Below are 18924 nucleotides of genomic sequence, written 5' to 3'. Positions count from 1 at the left end.
GAGATTCTTATATCTCAGGAATATGCTACTTGCTCCTCTCCCCTGCTTGGCTCTTCTACCTCCAAACTGTTGTTCTGGAAGTTCTGCCTGTCATTCTGTGGAGGGCCCCTTCGATGTAGATCACATCTGTAGTGGTCAACTTTTGCCACACATTCATTGCTTTGCACCACCTGCAATATTTGCAGCCCCTGCAGCGTCTGTGCATTGCTTTGACCTTGACTTCTCTAGTGTAACTACATAGCAACATGTGTTGTTTAAAATAATAATAATAACTCTACCAAAACCAGGCATTCCACTGCACAGGCTTCTCCCCCTGGGGAAAGGCTGAGAGGACAAACCGCAGGTGGCAGATGTGTAGAAATGTTTCTTAAGGCACGTGGGGAAGGTGCTCAGATGGTTGGTGATTGCAGGATAAGAACTTCTATAGAATAGAGTAAGGGTGAACATGTAGTTCTCAACCTCAGAGGGGAGTGCTGGGAATGAATGTTTCCGAAGTGCCTGGATAAAAGGAGGTAGAGGAGTGCTAGGTACTGATGTCAGTGCCCCATGTCACTGGGAGCTGTGGTGAACTAGATGTAGCCACCTTGCCTTCCACCACAGCCCACTCTATTATTTGTATTGTCGTATCACCTCAAAGCTCCCATCATGAATGAAGACCCCATTTTGCTAGGCATTGTACAAAAATAGAACAGAAAGACAGTCCCTGCCCCCCAAAACTGAGGGTTTAACAGCAAAGACAGTATTTCTTTGAGCTATTTTTCTTCGTCAACTGTTGTGCAAACACATTATTGTCTGCAAGCCATTACTGTCTGGCTAAGGGAAAGTGGTTGATATTGTATGAGCTGAGTGTAACCTTGTTATGGGTTGAATTAAAACCCTATTGAGATGGATAGGTATGAACTCACCCTTCAGTTAACGTAACTGTAAGCATAAGCCCCCACCTAAGACAAAAGATATGTCAACCTGCCGAGGGCTTTGGGTGGAGTATTGTTTGGGATAGGTGGGAGAGGAAGAGAGATCACACAGACAAGACCAGAGGGAGAAGCAACAAACGCAAGCAGGGACCTGTAAGCACAGTGGGGAGAGACAGCTTTTGGGTCTAGTGTTAGTGAAAGAGGCTTGGAAGCTGGAAGAAACTGCTTATTCCATTCTTGGTTCCTTCTGCATTTGGAGACACAGGACTTTGTACATTCCTTGTAAATTAACAAGACTGCATCAAAGAAAATACCAAACTCCATATATTTCTGCTTCCTCCTGGAATGTCCCCAGAGCTCCCAACTTTGACTAGCCACTCATAAAAAAGGGGCAACACTATTTTAAAATATTTGCACTTGGTATTTCTAGAGCCTTCTTCACCCAGGAACCTCCAAGCATTGCACAAACACTAGTGACATAAGCCTTGCAAAACTCTTCCCAGGCAGGTAATTATAACTATCCTGCTATTAAAAATGGAGAAACTCGGGCACAGAAGATTAAGCGAGTTCCTGCCAAGATCACACAATAAGCGAAAGGCTGAACTGTAAAGGGAACCTTGTGGCTGTCTCCTGCTGTAACCATTAGACAACACTCCTTTTCACACTCCGGGTATGTCTACATTGCAGTCCTGGGGTGTGAGGTCAGCTCGTGCAGACATACCCCTGCTAGCTTTAATCAAACTAGCTCCGGTCTAGAGCAGTGAAGCATGGGCTGTCCAAGACTGCCCAGAACCCTGGATAACCATTTGTGGCACTAGTCCATGCCCTGCCACAGCTTCACTGCTCTGACACCAGAGATACCTAGCTTAGGTGTGTGTACTCAAGCCGCAATACAGCGTCTTGCGGTGACACTTTAATTTCATAGTTTCTTTTGTGGTGCTAAAAGGCTGAGTGTGGAGCCAGCTAGCTACTGAACATTCTGCAGTGGGCCCAGTAGGAAATCCTTCTCTGAAGATGGTGCTGGCAGGAAAGGATCAACTCCCCTCTCCTCCTCTTCCCCCCTTACTCCCACCCCACCCCAACCTAACCTGACAGCTGGGCTCTGAACACAAACTTCCTCGACAGTACAGCAGAGGCCTCGGTATTCATGATCTTGCAATAACCAAGGACAAAGCTGATGGAAGCTGGGCCCTGACCCATGGCATGTTGAATTCACTCCTGCTCAGCACCAAAAAAAAAAAAAAAGAGAAGATGCAAAAATCTTCTGTTATTGATTTTTTTTCTTGCTAAAAAAAAAGGAATAATGTATCGAACCTGTCATCTGAAGGTGAAACGCAGCAGAACCTGCTGTCTATTGGAATGGATTATCATAAATAATCCATCATGACATAACCCAGTAGCTAGTATCCCCCTTCCTGTGCTTACCTAACACATAATATTCACTTGCTTTATTTATCACTGAGTGACTAGTGTTCGATACCTGGCAGGAGCTTGCAGCACTGCCCCCTGACCTGGAGGGAATAGGTTATTACCTCTTCGCACTCAGCCAATGGTATCTGCGTGGGTTAGAGATGGCTAGACTGAATGGTGTTTCTTCAAAATAGGGCCAACAGCAGCTTTTGCAAAACTCTATTAGCAGTTTCCTTGTTGGAGGGAGAGGAAGTCAGTTCCTGGTAAAAGGAGGGGTACAGAATAGAGGACAGACAGATCCTGAGGGCTGGATTATTATGATGGGGTACTGTGGTAGCTCCTCAGAGCCCCAGTCATGGAGCAGCACACATGGTGTTAGGTGCTGTACAACCCCAAACCAAAAAGATGCGCCCTGCCCCAAAGAGCTTGTTATCTAGGAGTAGGACAAGAGCCAGCAGATTAAACAGAGACAGCAGGGAGTGCGAGGGAACAGTGGACAAGGGATGGGACTGTACTCCGATTCTGCTCTGTCCCAAAGAAGCTGGCTGTTTCTGCTAAATGATCAGTGTCAAAATGGCTACTATTGCCTTAAATTGTCATAATTAGGTTTGAGTTAAACCCCTTATCATAAATGGGGCAGTTCACACCTCTTGGAGCTATTGTCTGGCTGAGCTGAAACACACAACCTGTATGTTTCTAGTGGCAACATCAGTTGAGAGGAAGGATGGTCCAGTGGTTAGAGAACTAGCCTGGGACTCAGGGAAACCTGGGTTCAGTTCCTTGCATTGTCCCAGACTTCCTGTGTGATCTTGAAGAGTCAGTTAGCCTCTCAGTGCCTCAGCTCCTCATCTGTACATAGTAATAGCCCTTCCCTACCTAAGGGTTTGTCTTCACAGCAGAGTGAACTCCTAACTCTCCTTCCTGTCCACACACACAACCCTCTCACCTAAGTGTGAAGGGGCTATAGGCTAAAGTGCAAGTGCTGCTTTGCTCTGGCCGGTAACCCGCCGACTTTGCAGTGAGGACGCAGGGTATATCTGTGCTGGTAGTCCTCCAGTGCCTTCCCACAATTCTCCCTGGTGCCCACAGGGACAGAGATCCCACACATCACTGGGAAGGAATCAGAGTGGCTCAGCTCACGGCAGTGCTAAGATCCTTGGGACGTGCCCCCAGATGTCTTAGAGCCACACACAGGGCAGCTCAGCACCAGTGAGGATGCAGTCACTCAGGCTTTGGACAGTGGCTGCTATCCCCTGGGTGCTGATCGCCCCAAGCTAACTCTGCAGCATAAAAGGCTGGGGGATTTCAAAGGAACCTAAGTGAGTTAGGTGCCAAAATCTCATTGCAATTCAAGGGGAACTGGATGCATGACTTGCTTAGGTGCCCTTGAAAATCCCCTAGCCTTTTATTCTGCAGAGTTAACTTGGGGTGATCAGCACCCAGGGGTAAGACTTGACTGGAGCCTGCACAGCTTGATCCCCCTGTAACTGAGAGATGAATCAGGCTCTGTAAATTTATTTCATTTACTAGGGAAGTCAGCAGTGGGGTCCCCAGGTCCCATGTGAGATGGTAACAGAGAAACTAACATGCTGCTTCAGTGGTGACTCAGCAAATTCTTCCCTTGCTCTGGAGCTCCAGGTGCCGTGAATTCCTGAACTTGATTTCAGGAGCCTCTGGATAAACAGTCATTCTGTCCTGACTGTTCCATGCTGCTAGAGAGAGCAGAGCACATCTCTACCCCATTGGCTGTAGGGGGAAGGTCCTCCAGGAAAGAGCATCTGCTGGATGATTTTACTTCTTGTCGGGTCTGGATTCTCAGTGGTGATTAGGGTAATGCATTTGAAGGCTTGTACCTTGCAGCTAAGATTGAAGCCCCATCTCTGCATTCTTACTAGTGCTAAAGGTGGAGTTTTGCCTCCCTGGGGACCAATGTGCCTGATTCTCCCCTGCCCCCCAGCTTGTGCCTTGTGCACTCTCTCTTTGCACAGGTATAAATGACATACTGTCAAACCAGCATTTGCACATCTGTTTTCCGCCCTCTTTCCCTGGCTTCAGTAGCATTTGTATAATATCACTATCTAAGCATCTGTGTGTATATTTCAGATCCTTTCTCTTTCTCATATTAAACTGGAAGCATTCTCTGTTTTCGTGTTTTTTTTTTTCACATTCTCACAGCTTGCCTCTTGTGTTCTATCCTTCTGGGCAAAGAGCAAACAGGTCCTTTAGATCCTTTTGTTTTGGGTGAAGAAGACACAAAACAAGGTGGAAAGGGTAAAATCTCTAGGAGAGAGCAAAGTCTGTGTATTCCTGGATCTGTAACAATCTGTGCTGAATGAAAAATCGCTACCTGTCTCTACAAACTACACTCAGTTATGTAACTAGTCTGACTAATTGAATAACTTTGTACACCACAGTGATCTTTGCTCACTACAGACTGGGTCCATATTTAAACAGATGACCCTGATGTACCTCACTTCCATTCACTTCAGGCATCCAGTCCCCTCTTAGTAATTTCTTTGTGTTTGTGGTCTTCCAAGATGATAAATTCTCTTAAATTTGCTTTGGGGAAGTGCATCTGGGCTTCCACACTGAGTGGAGATGAAAACAGATGTTCGCAACATCTCCGCGATCAAATCCAAACACAAATACAGATGTGTAGATGGGAGTTTCCAGCCTCCTGAAATCTAATCTGAAGGAAATGCAATAGTTTATGTAAAGGTTTAAGAGTTTTCTATAATGTTCATGTCTTATATATTGAGTGAAATCTTTTCTTTAAGTCTTTCAAAGGTAGGCTACAACCAAACAGTTGAAAATATCACTTGTTCATTGAATCATCTCCCCTTATGTCTCTCAGCTTAAACAAAGACCACCTTACAAATAATGCACTAAACCAAATTCTCCAGTAATACTAGACCAGAGTGCTGAAGGCCAGGAGATCTTAATGAAAATCAATTTTAATGAGTTTATTGATTCAAGCTAACTGTCTATGAAATTGTAGAAGATGACACTTTCAATTGATATTGCATGGCATTGATTTGATTGATTCCAATGTCCTCAATTTAAATAGGTTCCCATCGATTGCATAGAACCTATATGGGAGCAGGTGGGTGCTCTGTGATGAACAAAGCCAGGGAGCTGGGGAGTGGGGCCTTCTACTAAAGGGGCTGCATCATGCCAGTTGTGGGGTGTGTGTGTGCATGCACTTGGCCACTAACAATAGGTGTGAGGCCGAAACAGGTGTGCTGGAACAGGGGTGGGGGTTCAGGGACTATGACCCCATCATTTTTTACTGGCTGTAAGGGCAAGCAATGTGGGGGAGGGGCAGAGAGGAGTGAGCAGGGCCCAAGGTCTTGGGGAGGTGACCTCCCACTTTTAGGGACTTTCCATCTCCCCTCGGCCCAACAACACACGTCATGTACCACAGGCCATCACACAGCTGACTGAGTGGCAGCCTTCAGTCACACCTCACTCTCAGCCTCGCTGGCTCCTCTCTGCGGGCCTAGATGCAAAAGCCTCCATATGCCAGTGCCACTTCTAGTCCCGGGAGCCTTGTCAAGCCTTGTAGCTTTAAGGTCCCTCCTTCAGTGCTGTCACGGAGCTAGCATGCTGGATAGCTGGGTCAGCTCTGGTATGGCTATGGGGCACGTCTGCTTGGGTCAATGGCCCATTGCAGGCTCTGCAGACCACAAAGTAGCTATGGCTCCAGCTCACTGCAGAGAGCATTGGGTTTGTGTTTCAGCAACCTCTGCATCTTGCAATTGGATTCTGATCTGTTTCCTGGAGAAGCTTAAATCCTCTCTCTCGGTTACTGTGCAGATTTTTTGCATATGGCTACTTTAATTACATTGTTAATGAAAATGTGAAGAGCAAAACCTAATTAATTGGGGCTACTTAAGGAATTTATTGTATTTAGAACTCCAGAGCATGTTAAAGTATTTGCTGAGTCAGCTTCAGGAAGCTATAAAGAACCACACAGTCTCACTACTTCAGTTACCTTCTCCCTTATGCTCTGGTGGTCACTCCTCTAGACAGGCAAACACAACACCATTAAGAACACGATTGAATTGATTGAGGATATATTGGATTGATTGTGAAGTCAGGGATCTTAAATACTGCTGCTCCAAAGAAAGGTGACAACTCCCCCTAATCAATTGTGCAGTGATGTCCATGCAGGAAAGTTTTTCCTTGCTGACCTATATGGCGATCACTTTATTCTCTAAAGCATGAGATGTTATTCCCACTACCTTAGCTGTGTAGCCCTAATACGTTGTTAGCTCATTTTAAAATTCTCATCCAAACAGCTTTGCCAACTTACTGATGAGGCTGCTAACCACATGAACCATTACACACCGTGCTAGTACCCCCTCAAACATCAGATACTTGAGGGCTGCATTTAAAATTCCTCTGGTGTAGACACAGCTAGGTCAATGGAAGAATGCTTCTGTCAATCTAGCTACTATTGTTCAGGAAGGTGGTGCTTCTACACTGGTAGCAAACCCCCTTCTGTCCCTGGAGGTGCACTTACATTGCGGGATTATGCCAGCATAGGTACAGCACCATAGCTATGCCCGTGTAGTCCCTGTAGTGTAGATAGGGTCTAAGGCCTGGGCTACACTATTGCGGGGGTTCGAATGAAGATACTCAACTTCAGCTATGCTATTCGCATAGCTGAAGTCGAAGAATCTTCGTTCGACTTACCTGGCTGTCCTCACGGCGGCGGCTCCCCCGTCAGCTCTGCTTACTCCTCCTGCCGAGGTGGAGTACAGGCATCAATTCAGGGATCGATTTATCGTGTCTAGATGAGACACGATAAATTGATCCCCGATAGATCGATCACTACCTGCCGAAGACGTACCCTAAGGAAATCGAAAACAAAGGTAATGTGAACAGTTGACACCTACATCCAAGTCACATGCATGTGCTGGTTAACAGAACAATCCTCCCAAGTGCCCAAACACCCTTAACGCTTCCCTGCAGCAAGTCAGCTATTGAACTAATAGCAAAAGGGGAGGGTAAAAAAGGGAAGATCTGAGCACTCAGCACAAAATTGAGATGCTGAGAACAAAATTAATCAAGTAGCCAAAGGACATGAGAAGAAATTCTTGAATTGCCTCTATGCCAGCACTAGGAGCCTGCATAACAAACATGAGAAATTTGAATGGCTCATTTATGAGCTTAAATTTGATCCATTTGGTAAGACTGAAACCTGGTAGGATGATTCCCATGACTGGAAAGTTAAAGTCAATGATTACAAACCCATTTAGGAAGGATCAAGTTGGCAAAAGGGAAGGGGAAGTTCCAGAAGACTGGCACAATACCAACTTTTTTCCAATATTTAAAACTGGTTAAAGGGATGCCCTGGGTAATTATAGCCCTATTAATCTGACATCAATCCTGGGCAAGATAATGAAGTGGCTGATATGGGACTCAATTAATAAAGAATTAAAGGAGGATAATATAATTAATGCCAATCAACATGGGTCTATGGATGAGATTACAGGGTTGGTTGATAAAGAGAACAATGTTGGTGTAATAGACTCGTGTAAGGCTTTTGACTTGGTACAGCAAGATATTTTGATTTAAAAGAAACTAGAACAATATAAATGTAACATGGCACACATTAAATGGATTAAACGCTAACTGGTAGGTCTCAACATGTGATTGTAAATGGGAAATCCACATGGAATGGGTGTATTTCTAGTGGGGTCCCACAGGGATCGGTTCTTGGTGTTACACTATTTAACATTTTTATTAATGAATTGGAAGAAAAGATAAAATCATGACTGATAAAGTTTACAGATGACCCACAAACTGGGGGAGTGGTAAAGAGGACAGGTCACTGATACGGAGAGATGGGCTCAAGCAAATAATATGCATTTTAGTATGGCTAAGTGTATACATCTAAGCACAAAGAATGTTGGTCATATTTACACAATACAGGATTCTATCCTGGGAAGCAGAGACTCTGGAAAAAAATTTGAGTCATGGTGGATGATCAGCTGAATATGAGCTCCCAGTGTGATGTGGCCAAAAGAGCTAATGTGCTCCTGGGACATAAACAGTGGAATCTCAAGTAGGAGGAGAGAGGTTATTTTACCTCTGAATTTGGCAATGGTATGATTGCTGCAGGAATGCGGTGTGCAGTTCTGGTGTCCATAAATTGGAGAGGGGTCAGAGAAGAGCCTCGAGAATGATTAAAAGATTAGAAAACTTAGACTCAAGGAGCTCAATCACTATTAAGCAATCTATTTAGTTTAACAAAGAGAAGGGGAAGATCAAGCAGTTCCCCTGGAGTTTTAAACTACAAATGTCAGTTTAGTCCTTGATGAAATGTGTGTCCCTGGTAAAGCCAAAGGGTTTACTTCAACCATCTGAATTCTTTAGAGACCTTTTGCAAAGTCGACTTAATTCAGTGAGAACTAACTCTTGCTGATTGTACACATGTGCGGGGTGATCTGGTTCCTCCATTTCATAAACATTGAGGGGGGAAAAGGAAAAAAGTTAGTATTTCTTTTGTAAATATCCACCAGAGGGAGCTAGAGGGTACTTTGATGTCCAGCAGGCATGATAAGAGGATGGGATAGTTAATGTAGACAGGGGAGCTAGTGGTGGTTAAGGATTCTTCGAAACGTTACACATTCACGTCCCATCCTTTATGAAGCCCAGAAATGAATATAAATATGGTGAGATGGGCAGCCCATCCTCCCCCAACTATATCTGAGGCTGGGATTTTGTGGCTATTTGAAGTGGATTCTGTCTGAAAGGAGCTTTTATCCTTTCTGGATATGTGAAAAGAATAAAAATCAGTGAGGATAGTGAAGCTCACCTTGCAAACCGCTCTGGAAACACAATTTCCCATGGTGTTTTCCTGGAAGGCTTTTGCTGTGTACCAGACACTTCAAGGGATAATGAAACCACAGGGTCTTCCCCTTGCAAAACTGGGGACTGAGCAGATTGCAGAATGGCCGTACAGCTGGGCCACTGTACGTGAGACGAGTAGGTTCCTGGGCCAGTGGAAAAGCTCCCCATTGCTACATGAGTGGGGGATGCTGTCAATCACAGAGCTTTCCAGGAAAGGATAATGAGGAAACCCCTCAGCTCGTGACCCTGCAGAGCAGAGTCCGGGCAGAACTGCTGTTGGGTAAGCCTGCCAGAAGTGCTGTTGCTCTATACTTCCAATGATAAGCTACAGGCAGTGGCCCGGCTACTGGGTGGAGGCAGTGACAGGCTTTGCCATGGAGAACAACATGTTCATTAACAGTGGATTACACTGAGGAATTGCAAGAAAAAAATAGAGAAGGCCAGGACCTGCTGTGCTGAGATTCAGAGCCCTTCCTGGCCAATCACCTACTAGCCACATAGAAGAAGGTGCTGTGCAGCTTGCAGGGCCATGTACAAAGCTACCAACAAAATTTTGGCCACCTTCACTTCCTCTTTTCTCTGGAGGTGGCGTCCAGCCAGTCCCACGCCATGTGGCATCATGGTAGAGGCAGCAGCAAGCGGCCCAGAGAGCCACATGTGGTTACAGCAGAGGCAGATGCTTTACTATGAACAATTGAAACATGGCAAGAGTAGCCAGCATCGATTCTGTGAGAGCTACAGTCTCAATGTTAAGTGCCTCCCCACTCCAGAGTGACCGTGATCTTCTGAGATCCAGTGCGGCACATCAGCCAAATAAGGTCAGAAGTTACCTCATGGCATCTTTGCTCTGGTCTCATGGCCAAGGACACAGTCTGTGGCTGATTAACTGCTACTGTCAGTAGCCAGTAAGATCACACACAGACGTCTCTGCTGAAATAGCCTGTAGTGGTTTCCTGTCAGAGCGCCCGTGCATCTGGGAATGCGAGGAAAGGCACAGTTGTCTGTTAGAATGCTTCCTCTTCCGACTGGCTGGCCACCATCTTGTGTGTGCCCAGGCCACCTCGGGAAACTTGTGTGACAGCACAACTCATCCTCTAGAGGACAAGACTGGTTGGGTACATGGTAGCTGAACAGGAAACACATAAAACTGCATGGCCTCTGGTATTTGCAGTGTTGTCGTAGCTGTGTCAATCCCAGGATATCAGAGAGACTAGATGGGGGAGGTCATATCTTTTTATTGGACCACCGTCTGTTGGTGAGAGAGACAAGCTTTTGAGCCACTATGGCGATGCATGACTCTTGCCTTTGGGGAGGCTGGGTGCGAGCACTGGACGCTCCCTAGAAGTGGGGTGGCCATGCCCCCTGCTCCACCCTGAGGCCTCTTTCCCTGGAAGCCTCACCCATGCTCAGCCTCTTTCCCTGGAAGCCTGCCCCCACTTGGCCTCCTCCCCTCTGAAGCTCTGCCCATGCTCTGCTCCCTCCTGCAAGGGCATCCCCCTCATTCACCATTTGTGTCTCTTCACTGGAGTCCTGAGCAGATACAGAATTTATATTCACGGAGCTGCAGGGCTCTACTGGGAACCACAGCGGCGAAAGCAGTAGCTTGTCGGGCTGACGCTCCCAGGAGCCAGCACCTCGAGCCAGCAGCTCCTCCGGCGTGGCTGTACCGCCGCCAGCCCTGCCCTCTGGGATAGGCACTCGGCTGCCTGGAAACTGTCCCTGCTCACGCTGGTGCGCGCAAGCAGCTCGCACGCTCCCAGACAGGAGTCCCGGCCACACGGCGGTCTGCATCTCCTGGCCGGGACTGTGCGAGCTGCGGATATACCTTTTATATCTGCACAGGACTCTACTCGTCGCCCCCTCCCCAGAGGTCCTTACCCAGCCCACCGGGATGGAGGGATGCAAGTGGCAGGTGGGGAAGGCCATGGAGGTAGGGGAGGAGTGGGGATGGGAAGAGGGCGAGCGAGGGCAGGGCCATGGCCCCAGTGCCCTTTCAGTGGCCGCGCTTCACAGGGAGGTATGCTGCGTCATGTTTGGTGTACCTGCCGCCCATGCAAGCCACACAGCACTCTTCATGTTAGCTCAAAAGCTTGCCTCTCTCACCAACAGAAGTTGGTCTGATAAAAGAGATTCTCACCCACCTGGCCGCTGGCAGACTGGAATAGGCCACATACACTGTGCACAGTCCCAATACTCCATTCAGAAAAAGGGAGCTGCTGGGAAACACAACTGGCTCCTATAGCTGGAAAAGCACCGTGTGTACATGGGAAGGAATGGACTCAGGTTAGTACTAGGGAAGGAAAATGACATGGGTAGTGAATAATAATTGCTATTGCTCTGTTCATAAAACCGAGAGGGAGTAGAAATGGAGAAGACCCCGGGGCACCAGATTGCACTGTGCGGTATATTATGGTATCTGGTACTCCAGTCTGGTTTTAAATGGCCCGAGCTATGAGACTCCCACCAGTTCCTGTGGGGGACTGTTCCATTCTGTAGGCCTCCCTGTCCAGAAGCTTTTCCTGAGATCCAGCCTGGATTTATCTTTTAATTCCACCCCGTTCTACTTCCGTTACCCCTCTGCTTCAAACCCTTCAAAGCGTTTTATACACCTTCACTGACTGAGCCTCCCAACCCCCCAGCAGGGGAGCCAGGGTCATCACTCCTCTTTCACTGAGAAGGGAAGTGACCTGCTTCCATAAGAAATAAAGTGAGCAGTGGCGCTGACATGGAGGTGATAGCTAGTGCCTGGATGGTCCCTAGCATGTGCAATACCATTAGAACTGGTAATAGGGATGTGTCTGAATAGTATCAACTCAGGGGTAGACTCCTGAAAAGCAGGTGTTCCCTCAAGGTAAAGAGAGCTGTGCGGGAGAAGCAACCCTGCTAGGAGGATGGGCCATAGAGGGGAATGTAGTGGGGGCAGGGAATCAAGGGGGCATCCCTGCCCAGGAAGCCAGACCTGAGCAGTTGGACAAATAGGCTGAATTTAGAATGTTCTCTTCATACTCAAAATGGCGTCTCCTTCCGTGTTTGGTGCTTCGGTTTCATGCAGCGTGTGCTTGTGTTTCAGCCCGGTCGAAGAGCTTGGTGATGGGCGAGCAGACCGGGCTACCCTCCAGGCCATCATCCCCTAGCCCACAGGATCGAGTGCTGAAGTCTGGCTGGCTGAAGAAGCAGAGGAGCATCATGAAGAATTGGCAGCAACGGTGGTTTGTGCTGCGTGGGGACCAGCTCTTCTACTATAAGGATGAGGAGGAAACCAAACCGCAGGTAAGGCCACACTGTGATACTGTGCACCGGCCCTGCTCCCAGAGGTATGAGTGGGACCAGTCTTCCATTTTGAGACCTCTCTCAGAGCCTTTTCTGGTTACTCCCAGTGCTGGGAAGGCTCAACAGCAAGAGTGATAGCATAGCTAGGAGGCACTACTGGGGCTTCGCGGGGTGGTGATCATGGATACAGAGTGCCCAGGAAATGCTGGGCAATTCCTCACTAACAAAGCAGGTCACCATGTTAGCTCCGCTCCCTGGAGGCAGCAATCTGCTGAGTACCTAATGCTCTTAGGGCCTCTGACCAGACCCAAGGCAACTGGCACAGGGCGCATTGCCAGAGTGTCCTTGCCCGCATGGGATGGAATGGGAGCCCAGACTAGTAAGAAGTGGCTCTGAGGGACAGACAGATTGGAGTTCCAGCTGGAGAGACCCTCCCCCCCACACACACACATGAAGGGATGAGGCCAGGAGGAAAGGACCTAAGCCCCGGCAGTGGGAGGTAGGAGAAAGCACATCCACAGAGGGGGCTGCGGTTGTAAATGGGATGGATGCTGGGGTGGGAACCAGTGGAGGAGACGGACACAATGGATCTGATCTGGAACATAGGAATGGCCAGAGGCAATCCGACCTGAGGTCCTTCTAGTCTAGTAGCCTGTCTCCGGCAGTGCCCAGCACCAGCTGCTTCAGAGGAAAGTGCCAGAAACCCTGCAGTAGCAGTTGTGAGATAATCTGCCCCCCCCCACCCCCAAATGGGTGTCACCCTGGTCTCTAACAGTTGGCTTAAGCCCTGAAGCATGAGGTTTAATATCTCTTCCAAAATTCTTATGTGTAATGATTATAATAACGGATATTCTGGGTATCAATATACATGTCCAATTGCTTTTTGAGTTTTGCTAAATTCTTGGCCTAAGAACTTCCTGTGGCAGTAAGTCTCACAGGCTAATTCCCTGTTACATGCAAAAGTATTTCCTTTTATTCCTCCAAACTCAGGACTGTTAGAAATCCAGATCTAAACCTTAAGCCCCCCTCAGATGTAGAGGCAGTACCACCTTCAGGATGAAGCTATGGGATGGGACTCCAGAGAGCATAGCGGCACCCTCTGCATGGCTCACCAGCACCGCAAAGAGGCATGGGGGTCAGAAGTCTGCTGCAAGTCAGACAGACCTAGTCTAGCACCCCTGGCTTTCTTACCTTTCCTACTAACTGTTCCCAGACTTCTCAGTATTGCCTGGCAATGGAGCAGCCCTCCTACTGGATCACTAAGGTTTTTAAGTTTCCCAGGTGAATCTTTAGTTTTCTACCCTGCAGCTTTCCTGACAAGGAAGTCCAATTACATGGAATAGTGTGTTATTATTTATTATGGACTAATCTGAGCCATCTGGTTTCAATAAAAATATGCATTGATCACAGTTCAGAAACCACAGTAAATATCTGTCATCTGAATTCTCTTTAATGAAAGGGCTCCCAGCACAAGTTGTAATTGTCAAGGGGTTCCTCTGTTAAACATCTGGATCTGATGGGTCTGTTAAACAGCTGCTGATGTCTTATGAGTCTTGATTTAGAGATAATTTCATTAGTATTGTCCATATAGTCTGTATTTTTTCTGCCCTTATTTTTCATTGCTATCAATCCCTAGCCCTTCTGCGCTAACCCCTCTGTCTCTCTAGATTCTTATATGGTGCCTAGCCTCATAGTATCCGAGCATCTTCCAAGATTAAAAAGTGAATACGAAAACAGACATTCTCTCTCTTCCCACAAGTCAGCCTGGGCTGGATTTGTCCACATCTTGCAGGAACATAGGTCAGAGAAGCGGGATTTGTGTTGTGCTCTGAAATGGCTAATGTTCATCTCTCTAGGTAGCATAAGTACTTATCAGGGCCTGATACTACATACACAATAATATTTTTATCCTCTCACTCTATGACGCAGGGGTATTAGCCTCATTATACAGCTGGGGAACTGAGGCCCAGAGAGATTAAGTGAATTGACTTAAGGTCACATAGGGAGTCTGTAGCGGATCAGGGAATTGAACCTAGGTTTCCCAAATCCCAGATTAGCACCCTCACCACTGCACCACCCTTCCTGTTGACATCCTGCCTCCTCTCTTCTGGGAGTGAGTTCAGTTGCAGGAGCTGGTCACTGTGAGAGCTCTGTGTCCAACACACAGGAACTTTGCTCTTGGGGCTGACAGTTTTAGAGGATGGCGGCTGTCCTGGGTGGTTCCAATCATGCAGAGTGAAACCACCTCCTCCTTAGGTAACCTTGCCCCCAGACCCATGGAGAACTTTGAAGGTGAGGCACGAAACCTGGACTATGTCCCAGCAGTAATGTTTTGCATGAGAACAGGCTCTTTAGCAGTTCATTGGTTCTTGTTGTTTATTCCGTGCCTGGAATTCTAGAGCCATGGAAGTTAGGCTCCAAGGAACAATATCTATAACAGGAAATCTCTCTCCTACAGGGGCAGGCCCCTTTGGGGTCACCACCCCTCCCACTGACGCAAAACAGACTTTCACCCCACAAGACTCTCCCACTCAACACTCTAGTCTCCATCAGCTCTTGTCTGCAGATTGGCTGATGAAAAGCCATGATGGATGAAGGTCATGCTGTCAAAGGGCCTTAAACCCACATGGATATGCCATTGTGTAAAGAGATGCGAACAACGCATTTATGCTTCAATTCTTTCCACCTCAAGCATGCTGCTCCCTGAAAAACACAGGCTGGAATCACTTACTTCATTGTTGGGAGCTCAGAGTTTCAGGTTCTTGCTAACAGTGATATGATCTTAACTAGCTGAGGATGGCTCCGCTGGTGTCCGTAGCCAGAGAGCGCACCACGTGCAGTAGTAACCTTGCAAAAATTGTTCTGGCTTGACTCCATGTGTCTGGGATGAAATTCCAGATACCTTAAGGGAACAAGATGTGCTGGGAGTCTACACTACATTGTCTTAAAAAGTACTTCTATTTTCTGTTTTTGGATGCCACTTGAGTTCTTCTAGAAGGTAGTGTGTGTTGTGATTAAAGAAGGGTGCTTGTACTCAGGACTCCTGGGTTCCTGGCTCCGGTGCTGTGTCACTGTGTGATCACAGCCAAGTCACTTAGGCCAGGGATTTGTAAAGATATTTAGGCATTGCTCTGCTCAGCATTGCAACCCCCCACTAAGTTTGTTTAAATACTTCTACAAACCTAGCCCTTGGGATCCTATGGCATCTTAGGAGTTGCAAAAATACCTTTCAGATCTAGACCTTACCCTTTCTGTGCATCAGTTATCCCTATTTTACAGATGAAGGAATTAATAATTGTCCACCTCGGAGACTGCAATAACACATGTTACAGTATTTTGCAATCCTGGATGACTGAGGCCATGTCTACACTAGTGAGCTTACAGCGGGACAGCTGAATGATGCACCTGTGCTGCTGTAAGATCGCTCATGTAGCTGCTCTAAGCCAACAGGAGAGCTCTCTCCTGTTGACATAATAAAACCACCTTTACGAGTGGCAGTAGCTCTGTCAGTGGCAGAAGGACTTGTGCTGACACTGCGCTTCTGTTGGTGTAACTTATGTCGCTCGGGTGTGTTATGTTGTGGCTGGGGCCAGGAGCGGGAGACGAGAGCAGGGGCCAGGAGCCAAGACCAGGGGCTGATGCCTGCAGCAGGGCTGTGGCTGGGGCCAGCGTCAGAGCAGTACTGGGAGCAGATCGGGACTGGGTGGCGCTCCCTTCCTGCCCTGTTGTGGGGGCTTGCCTGGGCCCTGCTGGGCTGGCCCGGGCCCTGCCATGCTGGCCCATGTCCTACTGCAGGCCCATGCCCTGCTGGCCCAAACCTTGCAGTTTGCAGACCACTGTCCTAGGGGATTGGGAGGCTTCATTTGTTTGGAAAGCACTTTGAGATCATGGGGCGAAAGGTGCCAGAAAAGTTCCAAGTCCTGCTAAAGACAGTTCTGGCACCCAAGTAAGATTTGGAGCATCAGCATCTCAGACTGATTTCTTCCTGTAGTATCGGTGCTAGCCAAGTGGTGTGTGTCAGTAAATGATGTGTTTTTCCTGCTCTGCAGGCATCCATTGCTCCTTTTTCTTTTTTCTCTTTCTCCTCTTCCTCCAGTTGGCATGGGAGAGCCTCTTCTGGAACTTGAGGGCAGGAGGCAGGTGGGTGGAAAGGGGATGGTGGATGTGGTGGGAGGTTTGGCAATGGAATTCAAAATCTCTCTCACTGTAGTTGCATCTCTGCTCTTCCAGATCCCTTGATGCTGACTTGCTTATCAGGTCCCCAAACCTCTGGATTGACAAGGTCTTATCCAAATCCTCATCGTCCTCGGTGGGGGGGAAAGGCCTCCTCAGCATTATCACTGTCCCGCTGCAGGTTGATGAAGACGCCTCCTGTGGGAGGGGACTCTCCAGCTGCCATGTTGGTTCAGGACCTAAGGACTGTCATGCCAAGGCTGGGCAAATCTCAGCCTTTCTCTTTTACGTGCAGGCATCCAGCAAATCTGGAAAGTGGCATAACCCCTTTGCCGGGGGACTCCCACCCGCCCACGGCTCCTCTTCCGAGTTTGCAATGCTAGTGATTAACAGAGAAGGGAGCCTCGCCAAACAATCCAAGTTAATTAGGAGTTCTCCTAAAAGGAATGTTGGGGGAGTGAAAGGGAGTCCTGAGACAGCAGAGGTGGCTCATGGGAGTGTGCGTTTGTTAGGGAAGGTGGCCAGAGGCAAGGAAGAAAGGACGTCAGGGAGAGGATGGTGAGAGAAGAATGTTAAGGAACTTAAGCAGGAGAAGAGAAATAGCTGGTGGTTATTTGGAAGGGGAAGGGGGAGTGAGAGAATGACTTAATAAAGCTAACTGAAGAAGGTCTACTTAATCATCTGATTTTCACTTTCCTGATTAATTGAGTTCCTTTGAAGGACAACAGATGTGTGCCGGAGACAGCTTTCCAGGGCACTCTGGTACTGCAAACTAGTGCTCAGGAAGTTCTAATTTGATATTTGCTGAACAGCTCTGGGGCTAGACTTGCCAGGGATACAGAGTAATAGATAATTAGTCACTGTGCAGATTTTCAAAGGACATATTGGGAACATGCTCAACTTCAAAATTGTATCCTGCTGGAAAACTCTGGTGGCTATTTGTGTGGTGGATGCTATGTACTCGGAATAGTTCTCTTTACAAATCTCTCTTGTTACAGTATCTGCGTTGCTGCGTGTTGCTGGCCAAGCACCTTTTACTGATTGTGACAGGGTGTACCCTTCTGCTGAAGGCTTTCCAGTCCTACCATATCCTGCCCTTGGAAAAGGAGCAGTGAAGGTGGGTCTTCCAGGCCTGCCTAGAAAGGCTGCAGGGAAGCAGCTAATCAGAGCACAGCAGGTTCCCTTTAAAGGTGCTGCAGGGCCTGAGCAGGTTAGTTGCTGGCTGGGACCAGAAGGGTGAGGAAGGACTGTGAGACTCTCCAGGTAAGGAGGCCTGGGAGAGACTCTGCTCAGGCAGGGAGCAGACCGAGAACCCTGCGGTACAAGTGAAGAGGAAGGGGCTCTGTGGGAAGCAGCCCAGGGCATAACAGCAGCAATGGAGTTAAAGGAAGCAGCAGGGGACTGCTGTTTGTAAGGTCCCTGGATTGGGACTCAGAGTTGAAGGCTGGCCTAGGTCCCCCCACCAGCCACTGGGGAAGTAGCTTAAGCCCCAAGGAGGGGATAAGACGCTGCCTTAAAAGCCCAAGAAAGGGGCTTGGAGTTTAAAGAGGCCCAGGGATGGGTCTGAAGAGGGCCAACCATTTACTGAACATTGTTACCCTGGAGGGGGTTTGTTCATTCACATGTTGACTGTGTGTGATTTGGTCGGAGGGCTGAGCCACTGAAGACCCGTCTGATGAGAGCAACAGCCAAAAGGAGAGCAAAGAAGAGCGAAGAGTTTAGGTTCATACGTGGCCAACAGGAAGTGGTCACATGAGGGGAGTGCACCCCATCACACTGATGCTTCCTAACAGGAAGTTTATTCTGACATAGTCTGAGACACAGGAAATGCAACTCCTCTCACTTCTAGGTCAGAGGTCCCCAAACTGTGGGGCATGCCCCCCTGGGGTGTGTGTGGAGGAACATGTAGGGGCTGGCCCAGGCCTTGCTCCCCACTCTGCCCTCAGATCCACTCTTGGCCCCAGCTACGGCTCCGTTCCTGGCCCCAGCCTTGCCCCCTGCTCCCAGGAGCCATGGCCCCGCTCCCGGCACTGGTTCCCCGGGGTGGGGGATGCTGACAGGGCAAAGGGTGGGCACGACCATGAAAAGTTTGGGGACCACTGTTCTAGATCACTGGTGCCGGTCCACCCTTGATGAGAAACTCTGTAGAGAGCCATTGCACTATCAATGTTCTTCAGTGACCATTACTGAAAGATTTGAGTGGTTTTCAACCCAATTTCCAGGGAACAAGTGTCCACATCAAAGTCGACAGTCGCTGCACGCACTAAGGCCTGAATGCATAAAAGGAGTTAGGTGT

At 48.1% G+C, this 18924-nt stretch overlaps 1 protein-coding gene across 3 annotated transcripts in view; it reads left to right on the top strand.

Moving 5' to 3' along the window:
* Positions 1–18924, top strand: part of ARHGAP22 (Rho GTPase activating protein 22) — a 238422-nt gene that overhangs the window by 14947 nt on the left and 204551 nt on the right. For 2 of the 3 annotated variants that reach the window (XM_048859114.2, XM_048859115.2), the window contains exon 2: positions 12256–12455. In XM_048859114.2, coding sequence (XP_048715071.2) covers positions 12256–12455 — 200 coding nt within the window. Of the gene's footprint in view, positions 1–12255; positions 12456–18924 lie in introns of those variants that run through there. The other variant, XM_048859119.2, reaches the window with a different exon arrangement.

This window comes from Caretta caretta, chromosome 7 (genome assembly GCF_965140235.1).
Source record: "Caretta caretta isolate rCarCar2 chromosome 7, rCarCar1.hap1, whole genome shotgun sequence".
Taxonomy (NCBI): Eukaryota; Metazoa; Chordata; order Testudines; family Cheloniidae; genus Caretta; species Caretta caretta.
This window is presented reverse-complemented; position numbering and strand designations above follow the sequence as displayed.